The 23,488-nt window shown below is 40.8% G+C and overlaps 1 protein-coding gene across 2 annotated transcripts in view; it reads left to right on the top strand.

The window, feature by feature from the left end:
• Window positions 1-23,488, top strand: part of PCSK1 (proprotein convertase subtilisin/kexin type 1) — an 80,507-nt gene that overhangs the window by 43,348 nt on the left and 13,671 nt on the right. For both annotated transcript variants that reach the window (XM_073624536.1, XM_073624537.1), the window contains 5 exons: window positions 4,276-4,364; window positions 8,480-8,652; window positions 20,323-20,535; window positions 21,248-21,348; window positions 22,145-22,378. In XM_073624536.1, the coding sequence (XP_073480637.1) occupies window positions 4,276-4,364; window positions 8,480-8,652; window positions 20,323-20,535; window positions 21,248-21,348; window positions 22,145-22,378 (810 nt within the window). The remainder of the gene's footprint in view (window positions 1-4,275; window positions 4,365-8,479; window positions 8,653-20,322; window positions 20,536-21,247; window positions 21,349-22,144; window positions 22,379-23,488) is intronic.

The following is a 23,488-nucleotide window of genomic DNA, read 5'->3' as shown; positions in this document are numbered from 1 at the left end:
GAGCGCAACGAGATGTTTTATGTTGGGGACATCGCAACATCGGAGAAGGATTAACCCCACTGGGCTGAGGACCGTTTCCCGGGTTCATCATCGCTGGATTGTGTCTGCATACCTTTCACCCCTGCAGGGGTTGGGCAGTCCGGTGAGTGAGGGCACGAGTGGGGGTGTAGTGGAAGACGGGGAACACCTGCTGCACTGAGATTACAGTCTTTCCATCAGAGGGACACATTCAAGGAATTTTTTCTGCACACAAATTTTTGGGACTTTGTTTTTCATCATATCAATAGACTTTTTTCAGCACTGTTTTAAATGTTTTATTTTTTATTACTTGTTTTATGAATTGGACTTTTCACGTATTTATGTTGGGGATTTTATTCTAATGGTTTACAAGTTTGTACCAAAAATTTTTCATTACACTTGGAATATTTGGTGATTTTGGGTACACACACATATATATATATATATATATATATATATATATATATATATATATATATATATATATATATATATATATATATATATATATATATATATATATTTTGTAGCACATTGCACTTTAAAGCATAGCATTGGTTGGTGGAGCTTCTGCATATATACATTTTTTAGCTCCTATGAGCACATTGGTTGCACTTAATAATAATTTATTTTCATATATATAAAATATTTTTTATTTTTTTATATGTATTTATTTAGGAACAACATTTAATGCACATATAGCCGAACAGCGCCAATTCCCTTTTTTTAGTTAAATCGAGCCACTAGTGTTTTATAACCATCACCCGATTACACTTGTCCTATCACTGAAGGTTTGGCATACTAAACTTTGGCATCTGAATGCCTCATTGCTACGAGACCCACTGGACTCTTTGCGGTTGCAATTAAAGCTTCAGGAGTTCTTCTTTCCCTCAACAACACATTGGACACATCTCCTATTATACAATGGGAGGCCACAAAAGCGCCATTAGGGGAGAACTCTTGGCTTTGGCAGCAAACCGAAAGAGGATCCACCAACAGACAGTTACTGACCTATTGACACATATGCGTATGCTGGAACAGACAAACAAACAATTCTGACATGGGCAACATACCAACAATTGACAGATTTGCGTCAAGAACTTTTGGATGAGATGGGCAAATGCACCCACCATCGGCTGCTGCTCAACCAGAAGTTCTTCTATGAGTCTTCTATTGAGGACATCCTTAAGTGAAACTGCTTCCTCTAAAGTTTTATCAATATGACAGTGTTTGGCACCCAACAGGTAGGGAAGTGGCTCAGTGAGCAGGGTTTGAAAGTGGCAGAATTTTCTATTTTTAGGCAATTGGCTGTGCATGCACAGTGCACACTCCATGCTAACCATGGGTAGTCAAATCAAGGAAGCTGAGGCACAGGGCAGTATGCCCTTGCTACATAATGTGTTAGTAGAGAAGGAGGGGAGCACAATTCCACATCCTCACCCTTTGCGTTGGACGACATCATCCCGATACTGAACTGTGTCCCCTTTGGGGAGATTCTTCTCTCATTTCCTATCCACATGGCAATGGTCACCAGGACAGAAAGAATGGGGAAACTTTTACAATGGAACTTGTTAAAGGTACTCTTTTGAGTAGATACACAAAAGCTCAAAAGCTGTGATATAAGAAGCCTAGTTATAAGCACTAATCCCCTATAATGATAAATTATGCAGATTTATAGAGAGAAATACAAATTTTAGTAATACAAACCATTTGTGAATGTTCCGCACATATCTGGTAAACGGCCATATTCTGGTGAATTCATAAGGAGTGTTTTTCCAAACACTGCTTCATCCCATGCATCTAGGATTCTGTTTCTAGAGAGATATTATCTGTATTTCATCCTCCGTCAGCATTTAATGGTGATCAGTGGAAATATATTTGCAGCTATTTTCTTCTTAAATTTACTATTAAAGAGAAACTTCAGGCAACATATATAATCAATCAGTGAACTGCCTAGTGCTATCCAGGAAACATCTGTATATAAAGATGAGCAACTACAGCATAGTGTATGGTATGTGTAAATTAGATGAATCAGCATTGCTTCAGCTGTTCTATCCATTTCATCCAGTCACATATTCAGGAAATACTTGAAGTAAGAATTTATTTTAATATGCCTTTATTCTGAACTTTACCAAATTCCTTCTATTCTTGGCTAGGCAGGGTAAACATACTAAAAATGACAGAATTGCCTTGTATTTTGTTTTCTTTACAGATGATTACATTTAGATTGTCTTGTCCTGTCCTTCTGGCAGTTCTCTGTTTAAAAGTCGGTTTATACAATTTCTTTGGAATAACAAGAAATGCCACCTGGCTTTCACAATACTCAAAAGCCCAAAATGCTAGGTAGCCTTGGCCTCCTTGGTGTGTTCCTTTACTGAGTTCAGTAAAGGATACTTAACTGGCGTCATTCATTCACTCCATGCTATGGGTGCATATGAAGAAAATCATCGCAATAGGAAATTTGGCACATGCACCTTGGCTGTCGAAAAACTTCTGAGGCCTCTAATACACCATATCCCCCATACTACCCATGCCCTTTTGGTGTGGGATGTGGTCAATCAAAAGAGCACATTTTCACCCTCCAAATCTTGCCTCCCATATCACCCCTCTCACCAGTTGGTGGGTTTCTGGTTTCCTCTGGGTGAACACCATGGCTTCTTTAAGACATGGATGCCTGATGGGCACATATGGATACATTTCTTGAGGAGGGTCGACTCCTTCCATTGGGAGATTTAAGGGAATGTTTTGAGAGCTTTCCCATGGAACATTGGAGTTACGGACAGTTATTTTATTAACAAAATCATTAAATAAAAAAAAGGTATACTTTTTCTGCTCTCAACAGCCTTCAAACCGCTCTTTGTCATCGATGACCCAATTTGAACAGCTATGTAAAATGTATGATCCCGGTTAAAATTATTTCTGTATTATACAAAATCACGGCTTCTTATTAGAACCCAGGGCAGCTTACCCTTTCTGGTAAAAGGACTTTAACCTACATTGCAACTGCACCACAAATGTCCCAAATGGTTAGGCTGACCCATAATTTCTTAAAAGACTCCAGAGGGCAGGAAACCTGTTATAAACTCCACACTTTGCTAGTATAGGGTTCCAAGCAAGCTGCAATGTTTCCGCCAATATCACAGCTTTCCTACAGGAGCTGTGGCCAGGTCTGAACACTGCTGCATATCTGGTGGGATTCATCCATTTTGGCAAAGCATTGGCTCAAAAATTACAAAAATTTTAGCTATAGACTTGCTGCATGCCCTGAGCCCATTCTCCTCTATTTGCCTCCCATGTCTACTAAGTAATAGAAACAATGTGCATTGCCGCACCTCTAGAATGCAGCCGAGTGTTTAATGCCCTTCTTCTGGAGACAGGCTTGGGTAACAACAAGAGAGGATTGGATCAGAAAGATGAAGGAGGTAGGGAAGCTGAATGATCACTAGCAACTTGTAGAGATTGGTATGAGAAATGTTAAAATGCTTGGGCAATCTGAATGCATCATAGTCTTTCTCAACCCAGCCTGTGGCGCTGAACCTTTTTCATTCCCAAACATCTCCCTTCCCTTGGGTCTGGTGGATGAGGAGGGCCTGTAAAGGTGTTTATACTGTATGCTCTCCGTTGTATATATAATGCCCTTCCCTTTTTAACCCCTCTCATTCTGGCTGTGGGGAACCAACATGAACCTACTTAGTTATTTTCTGATATTACTGGTTTTAGTTTGTTTGTCTCTATAGACATATTGACTTCTGCTGTTTCTTTCCCCCTGGTGCCACTTCGCGTTAGTGGGTGTGTAAATGCTCTTTTGTCAGACAATACTTTATGGTACAACACTGAAGGTACTAGAACTGTTTATCTATAAGCTTATATAATTTATAAGCTTATAATGTGTTCTTTTGTAAAACAAAAATAATTGTACAGATGGAAACCACAGAATTCTCAATATCGGTGTAATTGCAAGTGCTCCACGTTATAAATAAAGATAATTAAAAAAAACATGTATTCAGTCTGGTCAGAGGTATCACCTCAAGGGCAATTCAGAGTTGAGTTAAAGCATTCCACACACACAGGTCATTGGGAATGAACAGACTGGCCTGCATTTTAACATGCTCAGATTAAGTGCCCCGAGGAACATGGGAACACCTGCAATTGCTAGAATTTAAAGTAGCCTAGCGCTAGTAGGTTATGTCTCCTGATTAACGTTTCATGCAGAATGTCATTGGATTGGGATTACATATTATCTGTGCTTATTTCTAGACATGGAACAAGATGTGCAGGAGAAGTTGCCATGGTTGCAAACAACCACAAATGTGGAGTTGGTGTTGCTTTTAATGCCAAAGTAGGAGGTAATATTACATTTCTATTTTGCAGATATACATTGAATTTCATTTAATATGTATTCTATGCAGACGCCCTTGTGATTTTTGTAAAAACGAATCAGAACTTAACCTCATTGTTTTCTACATGTATAAGTACAATATATGAAGTTTTCTCTTCACACTTATAAATCCTTTTACAGTTCACAGGATAAGCCCTTTGTTGAAGAATCTGCTCAAAGCTGAAGTGCCTACAGACTTGTATTATTAGGAAGTTTAGCTGTTGAACAAGACATATAATAGGTTTCTCTGCCTTTAACAGTTGTTGCAGTTAGAATGCTTCTTTATGCAATAGCAAGATCCACTTGCTATTGCATTATAGAACGCAAGGAATGACTTAGGTCTGAATCAGGTGCCAATATCCCAATGTATAGTGTACAATTAAGAAGCAATTTGAGTTATATGGGACTTTGAGGGCACCAAAATCCACAATGAAAAACAATGTTAATTTGGATGGATAAAATAATGTCCATGTAAAGGCAAAAAAGATGACGCAGTTTGCTCATATATTTCAATGTTGACGTGATGTGATTTTTCCAGTGCATTTCAAATACATCTTTCTCATGGGAAAGATGAACCTTTATACAGTATCTCACAAAAGTGAGTACACCCTTCACATTTTTGTAAATATTTTATTATAGCTTTTCATGTGACAACACTGAAGAAATGACACTTTGCTACAATGTAAAGTAGTGAGTGTACAGCTTGTACAACAGTGTAAATTTGCTGTCCCCTCAAAATAACTCAACACACAGCCATTAATGTCTAAAACACTGGCAACAAGAGTGAGTACACCCCTAAGTGAAAACATCCAAATTGGGCCCAAAATGTCAATATTTTATGTGGCCACCATTATTTGCCAGCACTGTCTTAACCCTCTTGGACATGGAGTTCACCGGAGCTTCACAGGTTGCCACTGCAGTCCTCTTCTACTCCTCTATGACGACATCATGGAACTGGTGGATGTTAGAGACCTTGTGCTCCTCCACCTTGCATTTGAGGATGCCCCACAGATGCCCAATAGGGTTTAGGTCTGGAGACATGCTTGGCCAGTCCATCGCCTTAACCCTCAGCTTCTTTAGTAAGGCAGTGGTCGTCTTGGAGGTGTGTTTGGGGTCGTTATCATGTTGCAATACTGCCCTGCAGCTCAGTCTCCGAAAAGAGGAGATCATGCTCTGCTTCAGTATGTCATAGTACATATTGGCATTTATGGTTCCCTCAATAAAATGCAGCTCCCCAGTGTCGGCAGCACTCATGCAGCCCCAGACCATGACACCCCCACCACCATGCTTGACTGTAGGCAAAACACACTTGTCTTTGTACTCCTCACCTGGTTGCCGCCACACACGCTTGATATAATCTGAACCAAATAAGTTTATCTTGGTCTTATCAGACCACAGGACATGGTTCCAGTAATCCATGTCCTTAGTCTTCTTGCGTTCAGCAAACTGTTTGCGGGCTTTCTTTAGAAGAGGCTTCCTTCTGGGACGACAGTCATGCAGACCAATTTGATGCAGTATGCGGCGTATGGTCTGAGCACCGGCAGGCTGACCCCCCACCCCTTCAACCTCTGCAGAAATGCTGGCAGCACTCATACGTCTATTTCCCAAAGACAATCTCTGGATATGATGCTGAGCACGTGCACTCAACTTCTTTGGTCGACCATGGCCAGGCCTGTTCTGAGTGGAACCTGTCCTGTTAAACAGCTTTATGGTCTTGGCCACTTTGCTGCAGCTCAGTTTCAGGGTCTTGGTAATCTTTTTATAGCCTAGGGCATCTTTATGTAGAGCAACAATTATTTTTTTCATGAGGTGCCATGTTGAACGTTCAGTGACAAGTATGAGAGAGTAAGAGTGATAACACCAAATTTAACACACCTGCTCCCCATTCACAACTGAGACCTTGGAACACTATTGATTCACAGGACACCGGGTCCGGAAAATGGCTAATTGGGCCCAGTTTGGACATTTTCACTTTGGGGTGTACTCACTTTTGTTGCCAGCGGTTTAGACATTAATGGCTATGTGCTGTGTTATTTTGAGGGGACAGCAAATTTACACTCTTATACAAGCTGTACACGCATTACTTTACATTGTAGCAAAGTGTAATTTCTTCAGTGTTGTCACATGAAAAAATATAATCAAATATTTACAAAAATGTGAGGGGTGTACTCACTTTTGTGAGATACTTTATATAATCAGTGAGTAAGTATGTCAGCTATAATGGTTAAAAACAATGCACCCTGTGGACCTTATAGGCACCTGGCCAGATTACATTAAAATGAAGGACCCAGTGGCAGACAACAAAAACTGCTATGCAAGTGTCAGTACGGGCATGTCCTGGGGTCCAACCAGCCACACAAATCCCATGGAGGTATGAATGGCCAAGTGATAATTATTGCACCATTACTGCCTGCAGCTTTTGCAGCTTTCAGTCATACTTTGCAATGTGTAAAAATGTTCTTAGCAGAACCCTTACATATTGTTTGTGCCAATATACTGGTACACAGTGGGTTTCTTTTTCCCCCAGTTTAATTTAATTTAATTTAGGATTTAGTAGTGACTCATTGTCAAAAGTCTTTGGTTTGCAAGTTTATGCAAAATACAAGAGAGCGTGTTTGTATCTATCATAGTATCTATACTGGCATTTTGCTGATATGTAAAGTACCCTATACATTTTTTAAATGGATCTAATAATCCACAAAGTATTGATACAAACATCTGTATTCACCACAGAGATTCATTTCTCTATTATCTATGTAGTGGACACATTTAGACAGGGCACCCCATGAGTGCTCATACATGAGAGGAAGGCAACAAAGGACACTTGTCAGTAAAAGCCACATGTTTTAAAAGCTGTACTATATGCCTACTGAAATACCAGGTTTAGTAATTCTCTGGAGCTGTGATATAATCTCCTTGCGGCATTGTGGTTACATATTTAATCATTGCCTCCACGCTACATCTAAAATCACATACAGATGGAACACTCTGACACACCATTAGAACCGTCATTAAAGATTCATTTTATTCAAGAGGAGTTTTCAGGCACCATCTGCACATTGCTATGTGAATTTTAATAGCAATAAATATTGACTGAGAATCTTCAAACCTTTCACTTGTTTATTCACTAAGCATATGCGAAATCTTATTGAGACAGTCTATGTTCTAATGTTTGCACATGTTTCTTTAAAAAGTGTAGATTTTTTTTCTAAACATATCATAGATATCTTACCAAGAATGATTAACTGCACATACCAATTCCTGAATACATAATTGGGAGGCATACTTCTTCTGACTTAGCTGATAGGTGCTAGTAGCTCACACACACAATGCAATACTATTGCTTTTCCTCCATATAAAGAGAGTGACTGAAATCCGCTGTCTCAGAGCCCATAGAGAAGCCCTGCACAATCCAATTCTTTCCTGACTATCAGAAATAAAGCTTGATTTAGGCTCATCATTGGAGGAGATTGGGCTCTGGATTACCACCCTTTTTCACAGATTACATAAAAATCAAGTTAGGAATACATATACACCAAATAAACAATCAGTGGATTCTGTTGAGATTCCCATTATTCTGCCATGAGGGAAAACCAAGCAACCTTCCTTGGCAACTCCCACCCCCCCCCCCTTGCACACACACACACACACTTTTGCATCACTAGGTGGCATCCTTCACAGGAACAGAATGGCATTATGATTCCAAGGACACAGGTGATGCAACAGATAAAATAGTGGATTTTTGCTCAAACTCCTTCAGTGGGATCAATCCCCTAAACCTCCTGCTTCCTATTTACAATCCTATTGATTGGGCAAAAAAGTCTGTGGGTTGCAAAATTATTCTAACCACAACAGCTATCAATCAGAATGTGGGTAGTTCCAGAACTTGGAATATTCTGAATCTAGACAGCAATAAAAAGTCACCTCTTTCTAAGTAACCCTGTTACATCACCATGTCAAAAGGGAATGCAAATATATCTTAATGGAGCAATGATGAACATCAAAGGGAAGGCCAAACTCTGTAATGTGTTCTGGATTCTGTGTCAGACATTGATATGGAATTTATTTTATTTGTGATTAAAGGCATTCGGATGTTAGATGGAGTTGTTACTGATGCCATTGAAGCCAGCTCTATTGGATTTAATCCTCAGCATGTAGATATTTACAGTGCCAGCTGGGGACCAAATGATGATGGAAAAACAGTAGAAGGCCCTGGAAGATTAGCAGAAAAGGCCTTTGAGTATGGCATCAAACAGGTGAGCCTTTAGATACTGTACAATATTAAGAGTCTTTCATTCAGATTTAACAGACGTGTTGTCTGTGATAACGAATGAAAATCTATCTGGCATCTATTCAGTGCAGGGTAAAAAAATAAATAAATTACATCTATTTGGTTGCAAAAGTCAACAAACTTTTCATACATGTAACCCACAGTAATGACGAAGTGAACACATTTACATGTTTTTTTAATGTTAACTGAAAATAAGATTATCTGTCCTTCAGTCAATGAATAATTTATTTGCCAGTCTCTGAACTCTCTCCAAAACACCTGTGTCATTTTTCACAATATGGTGCCTAAAACTGGAGCCTACTTTCTGGTTATGGCCTTACAAGTAATTTACAACTAGGCATGATTATATTAGCATCATTTGTTCCTTCTCTTTTTGTATGCATTCCAGGACTTTTTTGGGGATTTTTTGTTTGTTTTTTGGCAGCTGCCACTTGGCATTGAGCTAGCCAGTAATTCCAAGTGATTTTCTAGCTCTACCTTGACAAATTTTATTCTATCATTTTTTATTCTAATGATATTCTCTTGGTCTAGATCAGGGTTTCTCAACCAGGGTTCAATGGAAGCAATTTCTGCCTCTCAGATAAGTTCCCACGGCCACCAGGTCAGATATCTGTATCTGTAAGGGATAATTCTTCCCAATGACCACAAATGTAAGGCACATTCTTCCCACTGACCATTACACTAATGTATTATGAGTTGCAGATATAGTCATTTTTTGCAGGGGTTCCCTGGAGACTAGAAAGTTATTTCAAGGTTTGTTGAAAAGGTTGAGAAAGGCTTGTCTAGTGCTAAATCCTACATTTTTCCAAATTAAATCTAATTTGCTATTCTTATAAATAGAAAAGAAATATTTTAAATACATAAATATCATTTTAAGACTCGCCTTTAAAAGTGTATGTCAAACAATGTTTTATATATATATATATATATATATATATATATATATATATATATATATATGTATATATATATATATATATATATATATATATATATATATATATATATATTTTTTTTTTTTTTGTTTTGGATAGAGCGGGGAAGAATTAGAACTACAATCTGTTTTTACTGCTTTTAGCCCGGGTTCACACCACAACGGGCTGCGGATCGCACAGGAGCGCTGTGCGTCCCTGTTCCACGTTTCAGGGACGAATCAGGGCCGATTCAATGCCTGAATTCGGCCCTGAAACGCAGCCAAAGACGCACAGCGTTTTTGTGCAGTGCGCTCCACAGCCGCCCCGGAGATATGTGAACCGGCTCCATAGGGAGCCAGTCACATTCTCCTGCTATGCGAATTAGATGTGCGGAAACGCACATCTAATTCGCATGGGTGTGAACCCGGGCTCAGGGCAGTTAGAGATATTCCTTCCCTTTTTTTAACAATGATTTATCAGACAAGAAGTGAGGGTAAATCTCCAACAGCAGCACAAAGAGAAATAAAATGCTTATTTAGTACAATAGAAGAAGGCTAGATCCCTTGTGTGATTTTTTTAAAAATGTGGTAATTGTTACTGTTACAGATTTCCTCTCACTTCCTGTCAGGGCCTTTAGGGTCTTTAATATTGATTGGACCCTGGGTAAACATTTTCTTGGGCCCCCCAACCGCTCTTAGACATATAACAAATAGCAGGAAGACTCAAAACAAGTTTACTGCTGCAGATCAGGCAGAAATTGCAATTGGTTGCCAGAGGTTACAGCATACCGCTCACTGACCCATTGCTAGAGGTTACAACACATAATTTTTGTTTGCTCATTCATTGCTAGAGGTTACTGCACATCATTATTGCTCACTGATAGACGTACTACAGGAGATAACCCGAGACTGCGTATCTAATACAGGAGATAACAGATACTGCGGATCTAGTACAGGAGATAATCAGAGACTGCGGATCTAGTACAGGAGATAACCAGAGACTGCGGATCTAGTACAGGAGATGACCAGAGAGTGTGGATCTAGTACAGGAGATGACCAGAGACTGTGGATCTAGTACAGGCGATGATAAGAGACTGCATATCTAGTACAGGAGATAACCAGAGACTGCGGATCTAGTACAGGAGATAACCAGAGACTGCGGATCTAGTACAGGAGATAACCAGAGACTGCGGATCTAGTACAGGAGATAACCAGAGACTGCGGATCTAGTACAGGAGATGACCAGAGAGTGTGGATCTAGTACAGGAGATAACCAGGGACTGTGGATCTAGTACAGGAGATAACCGGAGACTGCGGATCTAGTACAGGAGATAACCAGAGACTGCGGATCTAGTACAGGAGATGACCAGAGACTGCGGATCTAGTACAGGAGATAACCAGAGACTGCGGATCTAGTACAGGAGATAACCAGAGACTGCGGATCTGGTACAGGAGATAACCAGAGACTGCGGATCTAGTACAGGAGATAACCAGAGACTGCGGATCTAGAACAGAAGATAACCAGAGACTGCGGATCTAGTAAAGGAGATAACCAGAGACTGCGGATCTAGTACAGGAGATAACCAGAGACTGCGGATCTAGTACAGGAGATAACCAGAGACTGCAGATCTAGTACAGGAGATAACCAGAGACTGCAGATCTAGTACAGGGGGTACTCAACTAAGTAACCATTTAAAAAATTTTACCTATCAGCAGTATACAGCTATACTGTTCATAAACCACAGGTCAGGGTTAGGATAGCATTCCACAAGCACTCTATGGGGATAAGGACCTACCTAGCCAGCCAGCCTCACCACCCACTCTCATAAGTCCAGGGACGGTGCCCTCAGAGCTCCAAGTGCGGGGCCTTCAAGGGTCAAGGTGCGGGGCCCTCAGGAGTCCAGGTGCAGGGCCCTCAGATGTCCAGGTGCGGGGCCCCCAGGGGTCCAGGAATGGTGCTCTTAGAGATGTAGGGCTTGCAAAGGTGTGGGGGCTGGACTCTCAAAGGTCTGGAGGAGGGGCTCTCAGCGCTCCTACTCCAATCTCAGCTCCAAGCCGCCGAGCATGCAGGCTGCATGGGCCGGGGTCAGAGCAGCAGTGGAGCTATCAGTCCTGCCCTGCCCTGCTGGCTGGGGAATACACCAATGTATTTTTCTGCTACGCCGCTCGGCAGTGTTATCATGGGATCCCAATTTGCAGGCAGCGCGGGCTCAAGGGGCAGTTGCTTTGGTGGGCCTTCCCCCCGACAATGACAGGGCAGCTGCCCCTTTTGCCCCGCGTTAAAGATGGCCCTGGTTCCTGTCTGGTAAAACCATTTTTTTGGCTTGACATTTTAAAGTGGATCTTGCACTACCTTTTCAATCCCCCTTATTTTGTCCAAAAGCTGTAAGGGAAAATGTTTCCCTGAGAATGCAGTCCACATCTCAAAGATGATGACGTTATAGCAAAGTGCAAGAGTGTCTTCTCATGAGATTTGAGCTGCTCAGCATTGCCCAGAATCTTAAAGGAAGAGTGTGGCTTCACTCACACCTGGGCACTGGGGGTGAAATCTGGGGAAAGGTAATAGTTTTTTTTTTCATTTATTGCAGCATATTGGAATGGGGGAGGGCAAAATAAATAAGCAGACCTTGCATTTATAGTGCAAGGAATGCTTTAACTTTTTCTTATACTCTAAAAATATCATAACAGGCACTACAATTCTACACAGTACTCCTCTGAGTAAAAGAAATGATGTGTAGCAGTCCTTGAAAAGCCTAGTTTGATCACTTGCAAACACAATCAGATTTGTTGAGTCCAACAAATAAAAGAAACAAGAATGACTGCATGAGAAAATGTAGAAATGTCATTGCTATAAAACATAAATGGAAAGATCAGACAAAGAACCTAGGGCACAGAGGAAGAGGGCAGGAGAGTAGGTCATCAAAGAATAAACAAGATACAAGTATGTGGCCCATATGGGTCACCTTTTACGTATCACACTTGAATCAATATGCTTTGTTCCTCAGATTGTTATATAATCTGCACCTGTGGATTTTCCTAATAAAAAGCCTCACATAGAGAAGGAAATGTCATTATAAAAAATAAAATCTATTTGGAAAAATATAATGATAAAAAAGGCATGAACCTATTGCCCTGGTAGATAAAGCTACAGAGTGGCTTATTTATGTGTCAAATGATACCACAATATTTTAGCAATGAGTTTTCACTTGTCAGTACTGCAATGTGTGTCTAGAACATATGTGCTATGTTTGGAAATGCCATATTGTAACTGGAAGTATCATATTTACCACTGCAGCCCCAGAAGGATTTACCCCCTTAATGACCAGGTCATTTTTTGTGATACGGCACTGCGTTACTTTAACTGACAATTGCGCTGTTGTGTGACACCGTACACAAATAATGATATCCTTTTTTTCCCACAAATAGAGCTTTCTTTTGGTGGTTATAAACAAGAAAAGACCGACAATTTTGAAAGAAAAAACAATATTTTTTATTTTCTGCTATAATACATATCCAAAAAAAAAAAATATATATATATATGAAAAACAAATTTACTCATCAGTTTAGGTCAATATGTATTCTTCTACATATTTTTGGTAAAAAGCGCATCAGCCCCTCCTTCGTGCAGCAAGCGCGCGCGCGTGCCTACACTATCTATTGCATGAAACAACGTACAGATATGTCATTTTGCGCAATAGAGCCGCCCTGCCACAGTATATATGCGGTGGGCGGTTTTTAGGTGATTAAAGTAGACACACAAAACACCTCTTTACATTTGCCCATACCTTGATTGCTGTCTGCAAATTAAAATATTTCTGATTTAAATTTAATAAGACAGAAATCAATACTAGAAAACATGAGACATGTTTTCAGGATTCAATGACACAAACAAAAACAAAAAGGCATCCGCCTCTTTCTCTGCATTTAGGCTCAATACCTTTGCTTTAAAGGAAACCTGTCTTGAGAGAAATGCTTGGGCTGCCATTGATGTTTTTTTTTAATGAAAATGCTAGTTGCCTTACTCAATTTGAGTTAGTGATCTAGAATAAATATACAGCAGGTAGAGTCTTCAGTTATTAAAAAACGTTAATGCAGAAACCAGGCATATGATATCACTTACTGCCACATCCGAATTGTATTACACAAATTTTGCCTTAATAATAAAATAGTAAAATAAAATAAAAATAAATTTGACTACAATGTATTCAAAAGATATTAGATATACATAAACGAGGCAGCTAGTACTTTCCAATAAAGGTTAATACTGTAGCTCTAACCTGTATTTCTTTGTCGCTTGATGGGCTTCCTGTTTGTAGTTTTGAATGGTATGCCAAAGCTGACTATTGGGCCCCTTTCACACAGGCTTTCCGATCATGTCCACCTGTCCGTTTTTCAGGCAGACCTGAGTGGACGCTCCATGTACCTCTATGGAGCGATGGATGTCAGCGGTGACATGTCCGCTGACATCCGCCGCTATCCGATCCGATCCTGTCCATGAAATCCAGATGGATGGAATCCCTATTTTCCATCCGTCTGGAGAATTGGATCGGATAGGATCAGATTAAAACAGACAGACGGTCTGTTTTCATCCGATCTCCATTGAAGACAGCGGGGCTTTGACAGGTCCATCCCCGCACAGTGAGCCGAGAAGAACCTGTCATCCGCCTGCTCAGAGAGGATCAGCGGATCGATCCTTGCTGAGCAAAGCGGAGTCCGTACATGGACAAGCCTTAAGGCCCCTATCACACTACCACGACTTCAAAGTCGCGCGATTATGCTGTGATTTTACCCCAATTTCACGGCCGCAGTTTTGACTCGATTTTGCTGCGATTTCAGGGAATGCCTGTGTAAACTTGAGGTATATGGACCTCAACTAGCATGAAAGTCGGACCAAAGTAGTACAGGGATTACTTTGAAGTCAGCATGACCTGAAGTTGCACATATATGAATGATAATCATTGGAAAATGAAATATTTATATAACTGCCCACTTATTGACTTATACTTAGTTTATCTGAGACTTACACTAAGACATGAGTAGCAAAGGCAGATCTGTCATCTGCTTGCCCCTCACTCTACCAGTTTATGGCTGTGTATATTCCTTTTAAGTGCAGTATTTGACTATTACAGTCTCAGATCACACCCTTTGCAGAGATTTTACTGGTCTGGGACAACAATCTAAGCACCAGCAGACTGGGAGTGATGAGTACTGCAGCAGGTTAGGTACACAGTTAACCACTTCAGCCCCGGAAGGATTTGCCCCCTTAATGACAGGCCATTTTTTGCGATTCGGCACTGCGTCATTATAACTGACAATTGCGGGGTCGTGTGACATTGCACAAAAACAAAATTTATGTCCTTTTACATATAGTTACATAGTAGGTGAGGTTGAAAAAAGACACAAGTCCATCAAGTCCAACCTATGTGTGTGATTATGTGTCAGTATTGCATTGTATATCCCTGTATGTTGTGGTCATTCAGGTGCTTATCTAATAGTTTCTTGAAGCTATCAATGCTCCCCGCTGAGACCACCGCCTGTGGAAGGGAATTCCACATCCTTGCCGCTCTTACAGTAAAGAACCCTCTACGTAGTTTAAGATTAAACCTCTTTTCTTCTAATTTTAATGAGTGGCCACGAGTCTTGGTAAACTCTCTTCTGCAAAAAAGTTTTATCCCTATTGAGGGGTCACCAGTCCGGTATTTGTAAATTGAAATCATATCCCCTCTCAAGCGTCTCTTCTCCAGAGAGAATAAGTTCAGTGCTCGCAACCTTTCCTCATAACTAAGATCCTCCAGACCCTTTATTAGCTTTGTTGCCCTTCTTTGTACTCGCTCCATTTCCAGTACATCCTTCCTGAGGACTGGTGCCCAGAACTGGACCGCATACTCTAGGTGCGGCCGGACCAGAGTCTTGTAGAGCGGGAGAATTATCGTTTTATCTCTGGAGTTGATCCCCCTTTTAATGCATGCCAATATTCTGTTTGCTTTGTTAGCAGCAGCTTGGCATTGCCTGCCATTGCTGAGCCTATCATCCACTAGGACCCCCAGGTCCTTTTCCATCCTAGATTCCCCCAGAGGTTCTCCCCCCAGTGTATAGATTGCATTCATATTTTTGCCACCCAAATGCATTATTTTACATTTTTCTACATTGAACCTCATTTGCCATGTAGTCGCCCACCCCATTAATTTGTTCAGGTCTTTTTGCAAGGTTTCCACGTCCTGCGGAGAAGTTATTGCCCTGCTTAGCTTAGTATCGTCTGCAAATACAGAGATTGAACTGTTTATCCCATCCTCCAGATCGTTTATGAACAAATTAAATAGGATTGGTCCCAGCACAGAACCCTGGGGCACCCCACTACCCACCCCTGACCATTCTGAGTACTCCCCATTTATCACCACCCTCTGAACTCGCCCTTGTAGCCAGTTTTCAATCCATGTACTCACCTTATGGTCCATGCCAACAGACCTTATTTTGTACAGTAAACGTTTATGGGGAACTGTGTCAAATGCTTTTGCAAAATCCAGATACACCACGTCTACAGGCCTTCCTTTATCTAGATGGCAACTCACCTCCTCATAGAAGGTTAATAGATTGGTTTGGCAAGAACGATTCTTCATGAATCCATGCTGATTACTGCTAATGATATCGTTCGTATTACTAAAATCCTGTATATAGTCCCTTATCATCCCCTCCAAGAGTTTACATACTATCGATGTTAGGCTAACTGGTCTGTAATTCCCAGGGATGTATTTTGGGCCCTTTTTAAATATAGGTGCTACATTGGCTTTTCTCCAATCAGCTGGTACCATTCCAGTCAGTAGACTATCTGTAAAAATTAGGAACAACGGTCTGGCAATCACTTGACTGAGTTCCCTAAGTACCCTCGGATGCAAGCCATCTGGTCCCGGTGATTTATTAATGTTAAGTTTCTCAAGTCTAATTTTAATTCCGTCCTCTGTTAACCATGGAGGTGCTTCCTGTGTTGTGTCATGAGGATAAACACTGCAGTTTTGGTTACTGAAGCCCCCCGATTCACTCGTGAAGACTGAGGAGAAGAATAAATTCAATACCTTCGCCATCTCCCCATCCTTTGTAACCAGATGTCCTTCCTCATTCTTTATGGGGCCAATATGGTCTGTCCTCCCTTTTTTACTGTTTACATACTTAAAGAATTTCTTGGGATTTTTTTTGCTCTCCTCCGCTATGTGTCTTTCATGTTCTATCTTAGCTGTCCTAATTGCACCTTTACATATCCTGTTGCATTCTTTATAAAGTCTGAATGCTGAGGATGATCCCTCAACCTTGTATTTTTTGAAGGCCTTCTCCTTTGCTTTTATATGCATTTTTACATTGGAGTTAAGCCATCCAGGACTTTTGTTCGCTCTTTTAAATTTATTACCCAATGGGATACATTGGCTAATGCCCTTATTTAATATGCTCTTAAAGCAAACCCATCTCTCCTCCGTATTCTTTGTTTCTAATATTTTATCCCAGTTTATGCCTTTTAGCAAGGTTTGTAGTTTAGGGAAGTTGGCTCTTTTGAAATTCAGTGTCTTTGTATTCCCTTTATGTTTCCTATTTGTGTGATTTATACTGAAACTAATTGACCTGTGATCACTGTTACCTAAATTGTCCCGCATTTCCACATCCGTGATCAGGTCTGTATTGTTGGTAATCAGTAGATCCAGTAATGTTTTATTTCTAGTTGGTGCGTCTACCATCTGACCCATAAAATTGTCCTGCAAGACATTAAGGAACTGGCGAGCCTTAAATGAATGTGCGGTTCCCTCCGCCCAGTCTATGTCTGGATAATTAAAATCCCCCATTATGATAACACTTCCCATTCTTGCTGCTAATCCAATTTGTGATAGAAGATCCGTCTCCACTTCCTCCCTCAGGTTTGGGGGCCTATAGCATACTCCCAGTATTATTTTCCCCTTAGCTTTATCCCTTTGGAGCTCTACCCATAAGGATTCCACCTCCTCTCTAGCTCCCTCTGTGTGATGTCATCTCTCACATTCACTTGTACATTATTCTTGATATATAGGCATACCCCTCCCCCTTTTTTACCCTCTCTATCCTTGCGGTATAGGGTATACCCTTGAATGTTTGCCAGCCAATCATGAGAGCTGTTGAACCAGGTCTCTGAAATTCCCACAAAATCCAAATCCTCCTCGTACAACAGTATCTCTAGTTCACCCATCTTGTCCGCCATGCTCCTGGCATTGGTGAACATGCCACATAGTTTAGACCGGTCGCATATTGTCCTCGTATTGGGTGTTTCGAGATTGCAACTAGAACTTGCTACTATACTCACCTTGTGTTTTTGTGCTTTGGTTAACCTACCACTAATGCCCCCAATACTACCCTCTGGAATATCTTCCGCGCTGGCTATCTCTGCCTCTGGACCCTCCCCCCCATCGCCTAGTTTAAAAACCCCTCTAACTTTTTGGCCATCTTCCTTCCCAGCAGATCTGCACCCTCCTCATTTAGGTGCAGTCCGTCCCTTCTATAGTACCGGTTACCAACTGAGAAGTCGGCCCAGTCCTCCAGGAACCCAAACCCCTCCTTACTACACCAGCTCTTCAGCCACTTGTTTACTTCCCTAATCTCCCTCTTCCTTTCTGGTGTGGCTCGATGTACCGGTAGTATTCCTGAGAATACTACCTTGGAGGTCCTTTTCCTCAATTTAGCTCCTAAGTCCCTAAAATCGTTCTTTAGGACACTCCATCTGCCTCTGACTTTGTCATTGGTGCCAACGTGCACCATGACAGCCGGGTCTTCCCCAGCCCCTCCCAGTAATCTGTCCACAAGATCCGTGATGTGCCGAACCCGAGCGCCCGGTAGACAACATACTGTTCGGCACTTCAGGTCTTGGTTACAGATTGCCCTCTCTGTCCTTCTAAGAATTGAGTCCCCTACCACCAGAATCTGTCTTTCCTTTCCCTTTGCTGCCCCCCCACTCTCACTGGAGGAGTTCTTCCCCCGGCAGCTAGGAGAGTCCCTCATCTCCAGCAGTGCTGGTCCCTGACTGGTTTCACCAATGTCACTCAAAGTAGCGTACTTATTGGGATGCTCCAGTCCTGGATCGGCCTCCCTGGCATTTCCCCCTCTACCCCTCCTGACTGTCACCCATCTACTCTTTGCTAGTGCCAGCACCTCTTTGTCTCCACCCGCCTCTGTGCTGGCCCCTGCCGGCACCTGCCGTGTACGTTCCTGGCTCTCCTTTAGTATGGAGGGACTTCTCTCTATTTTATTCCCACAAATAGAGCTTTCTTTTGGTGGTAATTGATCACCTCTGCAATTTTTATTTTTTGCGCTATAAACAAAAAAAAGCAACAATTTCGAAAAAAAAAAACAATATCTTTAACTTTTTGCTATAATAAATATCCCCAAATTTAAAAAAAAATAATAATTTCTTCCTCAGTTTAGGCCAATATGTATACTTTTACATATTTTTGGTACTGATTGGTTTACGCAAAAGTTATAGTGTCTACAAAATAGGGGCTAGATTTATGGCATTTTTATTATAAATTTTTTTTTTTTACTAGTAATGGCGGTGATCTGTGATTTTTATCAGGACTGCGACATTGCGGTCACTTTTGACACTTTTTTGGGACCACTGACATTTATACAGCGATCAGAGCTAAAAATAGCCACTGATTACTGTATAAATGTCACTGGTAGGGAAGGGGTTAACACTGGGGGGGATCAAGGGGTTAAATGTGTGTCCTAGGGAGTGATTCTAACTGTGGGGGATGGGACTGCCTGGAGGAGGAGACCGCTCATTGTTCATACTTAGTATGAACAATAGATATGGCTCCTCCCCCTGACAGAACACAGATATGTCTGTTTACACTGTGTGGAGTGATCGCGGGTGCCCAGTGGTCATCGTGACCGCCAGGCACGTGCATTAGCTTTGGCGCCGTGCGCGTGACCCCTAGTGGTCTTAAAGCGAGCCGGATACAATGGCTCGCCCAGGGGAGAAAACCTGCCGACGTATAATGAAGGCGGCTGGTCGGGAAATGGTTAAAACTTTACAAAAACACTAAAGCATATACAAGGTAGCTGCCACCATGTGTTTTAAACCTTTTACTGCCACCAATGTATGTCATACTTCGAAACACTCCATTAGCTTCAGTGGAGTGCATGGGGAGACATAAGGGGTGTAATAGACCCCTAATGTCTCATTAAAGAGAACCTGTCACACTAAAAATGCTATCACATAAGGAGCACTTGGTGGGCATATTTTTAATAGGTTTACTGCACAACTATAATAGTTTTAAAGTGTTTAAATTTTTTGCTTAAACTTAGACATGACTGGCTCTCTTTAACTTTGGTGTTCCCATATTGACAGACAAATTTAATGGCGGTACAGAACACTAGCATTTAAACATAATATCATAAACATTTTGGACATACTTTCTTTTCTATCAATGCCTTACTGGAGCAAAGCTACTCTTTAATGCTGTGGACTTCTGTGGTTATGACCCTTTACTAAAAAAAATTGTGCTCAATGCAGGTAACACTGTTAATGTCAGGAATACTAGAATGTCAGCTTGCTCATCACTTTCATCAAAAAGTGAAATGTGCCATTGTATTTATTGTTTGGCATACCACATGAATATTATATATACAGTGTTGTTAAAATGTATGAAATAGAATATGTTTACCTGTCGATATCTTACCTATTATTAACGTAGCTTTTTTTTTATTCCTAAGGGGCGAAATGGAAAAGGCTCAATCTTCGTTTGGGCTTCCGGTAATGGTGGCAGACAGGGAGATAACTGTGACTGCGATGGATACACAGACAGTATTTACACCATCTCAATCAGCAGTGCGTCACAACAAGGACTATCTCCTTGGTATGCAGAAAAATGTTCTTCCACATTAGCCACAGCATACAGCAGTGGAGACTACACTGACCAGAGAATTGTAAGTGTCCACAATTCTACTTTTATGTTTTATATATTAAGTTTTCCAGATATACAGTTTGTTCGACTCTTGCTTCTTAAAGTGAATTTAAAGTCAAAATTAGACTTTAGTGCCACCGGATTACTTCAGGCTGTCATTACAAAAACATTCCCAAATTCTGCCAGCCACACTATGTCCCCAGTTTGAATGACCACTATTTCATTTTCTATTTGTGTCATCCTTTGAGCGCTATGAGATCTGTGTGAGGCAGAAGCCATGGATGGTTATTCAGGCAATGGCAGACAATCAGAGCCCTAACCCCAAACAGATTTAGTCTAGTCGTTCTCTGGTGCCAGCAGGCAAAAGAGGTGTTGCAGTGGCCTCTGGGGTTGGACCGATGCAAACATTTTGGGAGGTCATTTTTGTAGTCTTAAGGAGGAACAGAGAAGGCAAATCTATTCACATCAGTCCTTGACAATATTTTCTTAAAAAATTACCTTTCCGTTGCATTCTTCAGCCAGTAGAAATTCTCATTTCTACCTTATAACCGAAACACCAGGATTAGCCTGTGTGTTGTTTATATTTTCACTGAATCATTTCATCTAGTATGAAAGAATTTTGCATGTTGTACAGGAAGTTGCTTTTTTTAGGAATTTATTGTCTAAATAGATATGCTAATATTGCATTTTAAGAACCTGTGCATTTACATTCATGTATATTTATCAATATTTAGGTAAGTGCTGATCTACATAATGACTGCACAGAAACACATACTGGCACCTCTGCTTCCGCTCCATTGGCTGCTGGGATCTTCGCTCTTGCTCTGGAACAAAAGTAAGGATTTCAATTTCTCAGTAAGGTGCCATAGGTACACAGAGAAAAAAAATGCATGCTTTTTATCAGTATAAAAAGAATCATTAAAGGTCAAGGTAAAAAAAAAAGGGTTTTGGTTGGATGTTGATTAAAGGGTGGACCCACTCAAGGCTGATACCTGTTATATTGCTTTTTGTGGTGCTTTTCGTGGTGCTCAAAGTAGAGGTGAAAGTATATACCTGTGTCCCAGAGCATGGGGTGCAGGCTTGTCCTGATACCAATCCAGAGGGAAAATAACTGTAAAGAGGAAAGAATCACTGCTACTCCCGACCAGCCCAGGTGAATAAACGATAAAAAGCGGCCTCAGCCTACATGTCTCCACCAAACCACAAATGGTGGAGACATGCAGGCTGAGGTCACTCCTTTCCTTTTTGGCGATCCTTTCCTCTTTCCACTAAAAACTGATATTTCAGCTTTTAGTACATGCTGGAGAGGTAAATCATCTGAAGCTTTATAACACCTCTCAAGGACTTTTATTAAGGTCTCTCTGCTTGAGTTCCAGGGCCTGCACACCTAATGCAGATTTTTTGAGGGGTTCATACACTATCTTCTGGATTTATTAAAATTACTGTATACACTTTTTGTTTCTTTTGGGCTCTGGTAAAGAGATCTTCCTGGTAATGGTGTAAAACCAAAGATGCAAACATTATTTTATCAACCATGAATTAACATTTCACAATTGTTACCATTTTTATATAATTTACAACATCTTTAGAAACTTTAATGATCCCAATTTTAATTATTGTGTTTTAAAAAGTCCTAACCTCACATGGAGGGATATGCAACACCTGGTTGTCTGGACAAGTGAGTATGATCCTCTAGCAAATAATCCCGGCTGGAAGAAGAATGGAGCAGGTCTTATGGTCAACAGTCGCTTTGGGTTTGGACTACTGAATGCTAAGGCCCTTGTGGATTTAGCTGATCCTAAAACATGGAAAACTGTACCTGAGAAAAAAATCTGCATTATTAAAGACAGTGACTTCACCCCCAGGTAAGAACCCCCTGGCAAGATCAAACAATTTAAGAAAATGAACAATTACAAATACAAACATTTGGGGAGACTTTGTTGTGTTATTTTGATTTAGATTACAAGAAAGTTTGTAGTTCACCAAAATACAAGTCATCCAAGAAAAGAAAAAGATGTGTATTGGATTAAAGGGTTAGTTCATAATTACCAAATGCTGCCTTTGCAGATAGGAGACGTCTGTAAATAAAAATAAGCTGTTCAGCTCTGACCAAAGTTGAATAAAGCCTTTGCTATAGGTGTAAGCCATTTACGTACCTCATGAAGCCTGACCTGAAAACTCCCAGAGCATTGCAAGGACATTGCAAAGTGAGGCCTAACTGTTACTGTCACCTTCATCATCACCGGAATGAGCTCTTTCTCTTATTCAAACCCCCCCTAACACACACTTTCTCTCCCCTGATGCAGTAGCTCTGAGCTCACAGTTTGAGAGCTCACTCCTGTGATGGTGAAGGTGAACAGTAATAGCTGGGTCTCGCTTAGCAACGTTCTAGCTACGTCCTGGGAGTTTGCAGTCAGGGTTTATGAACTTTAGTCAAAGTTACGTAGTTTTTTTTTATATACAGACACCTCTGTATAGGCAGTTGTTTTGTAAAGGTGAACTAACAGCAACTAGTCACATGCCATTATGACAATAAAGCTAAGTCACAGACTGGTCATTGTTGTTATACACTTAAAATGTATTTAAAGCCAAACATTTTTCTTTAAATTTTGGATAAAATAGGGAAGGGTTAGGACTCTGATGATCAGCATGAAATTATAGGGGACCTCATGAGCACCCCCTGACACTTCTAGGGAGCCACACAATAGCAGCTCATTTTCATGCATTGAAGACCATTGCATCAAGTTAGACAGCCTATTCATGGTCTGTAATACACCTCAAATCCTGCAAATCTCAATCCTGTTGTATTTTTTACTGCAAAACACTGTATATAAAGAAAAAGTTAGAGTAAAATAAGCCCTATTGTTCGTGTCAGTGGCAATAATAGCAACCCCCAGCATTACTGTCATTGGACGCAATAATACCACCCAGCATTGCTGTCAGTGAACTTTTTAACAACCCCATATTGATATCAG

This window comes from Aquarana catesbeiana, linkage group LG01, assembly GCF_042186555.1.
Source record: "Aquarana catesbeiana isolate 2022-GZ linkage group LG01, ASM4218655v1, whole genome shotgun sequence".
Classification (NCBI taxonomy): domain Eukaryota; kingdom Metazoa; phylum Chordata; class Amphibia; order Anura; family Ranidae; genus Aquarana; species Aquarana catesbeiana.
The sequence above is the reverse complement of the archived record's forward strand: the minus strand, read 5'-3'. Positions and strand labels throughout refer to the sequence as shown.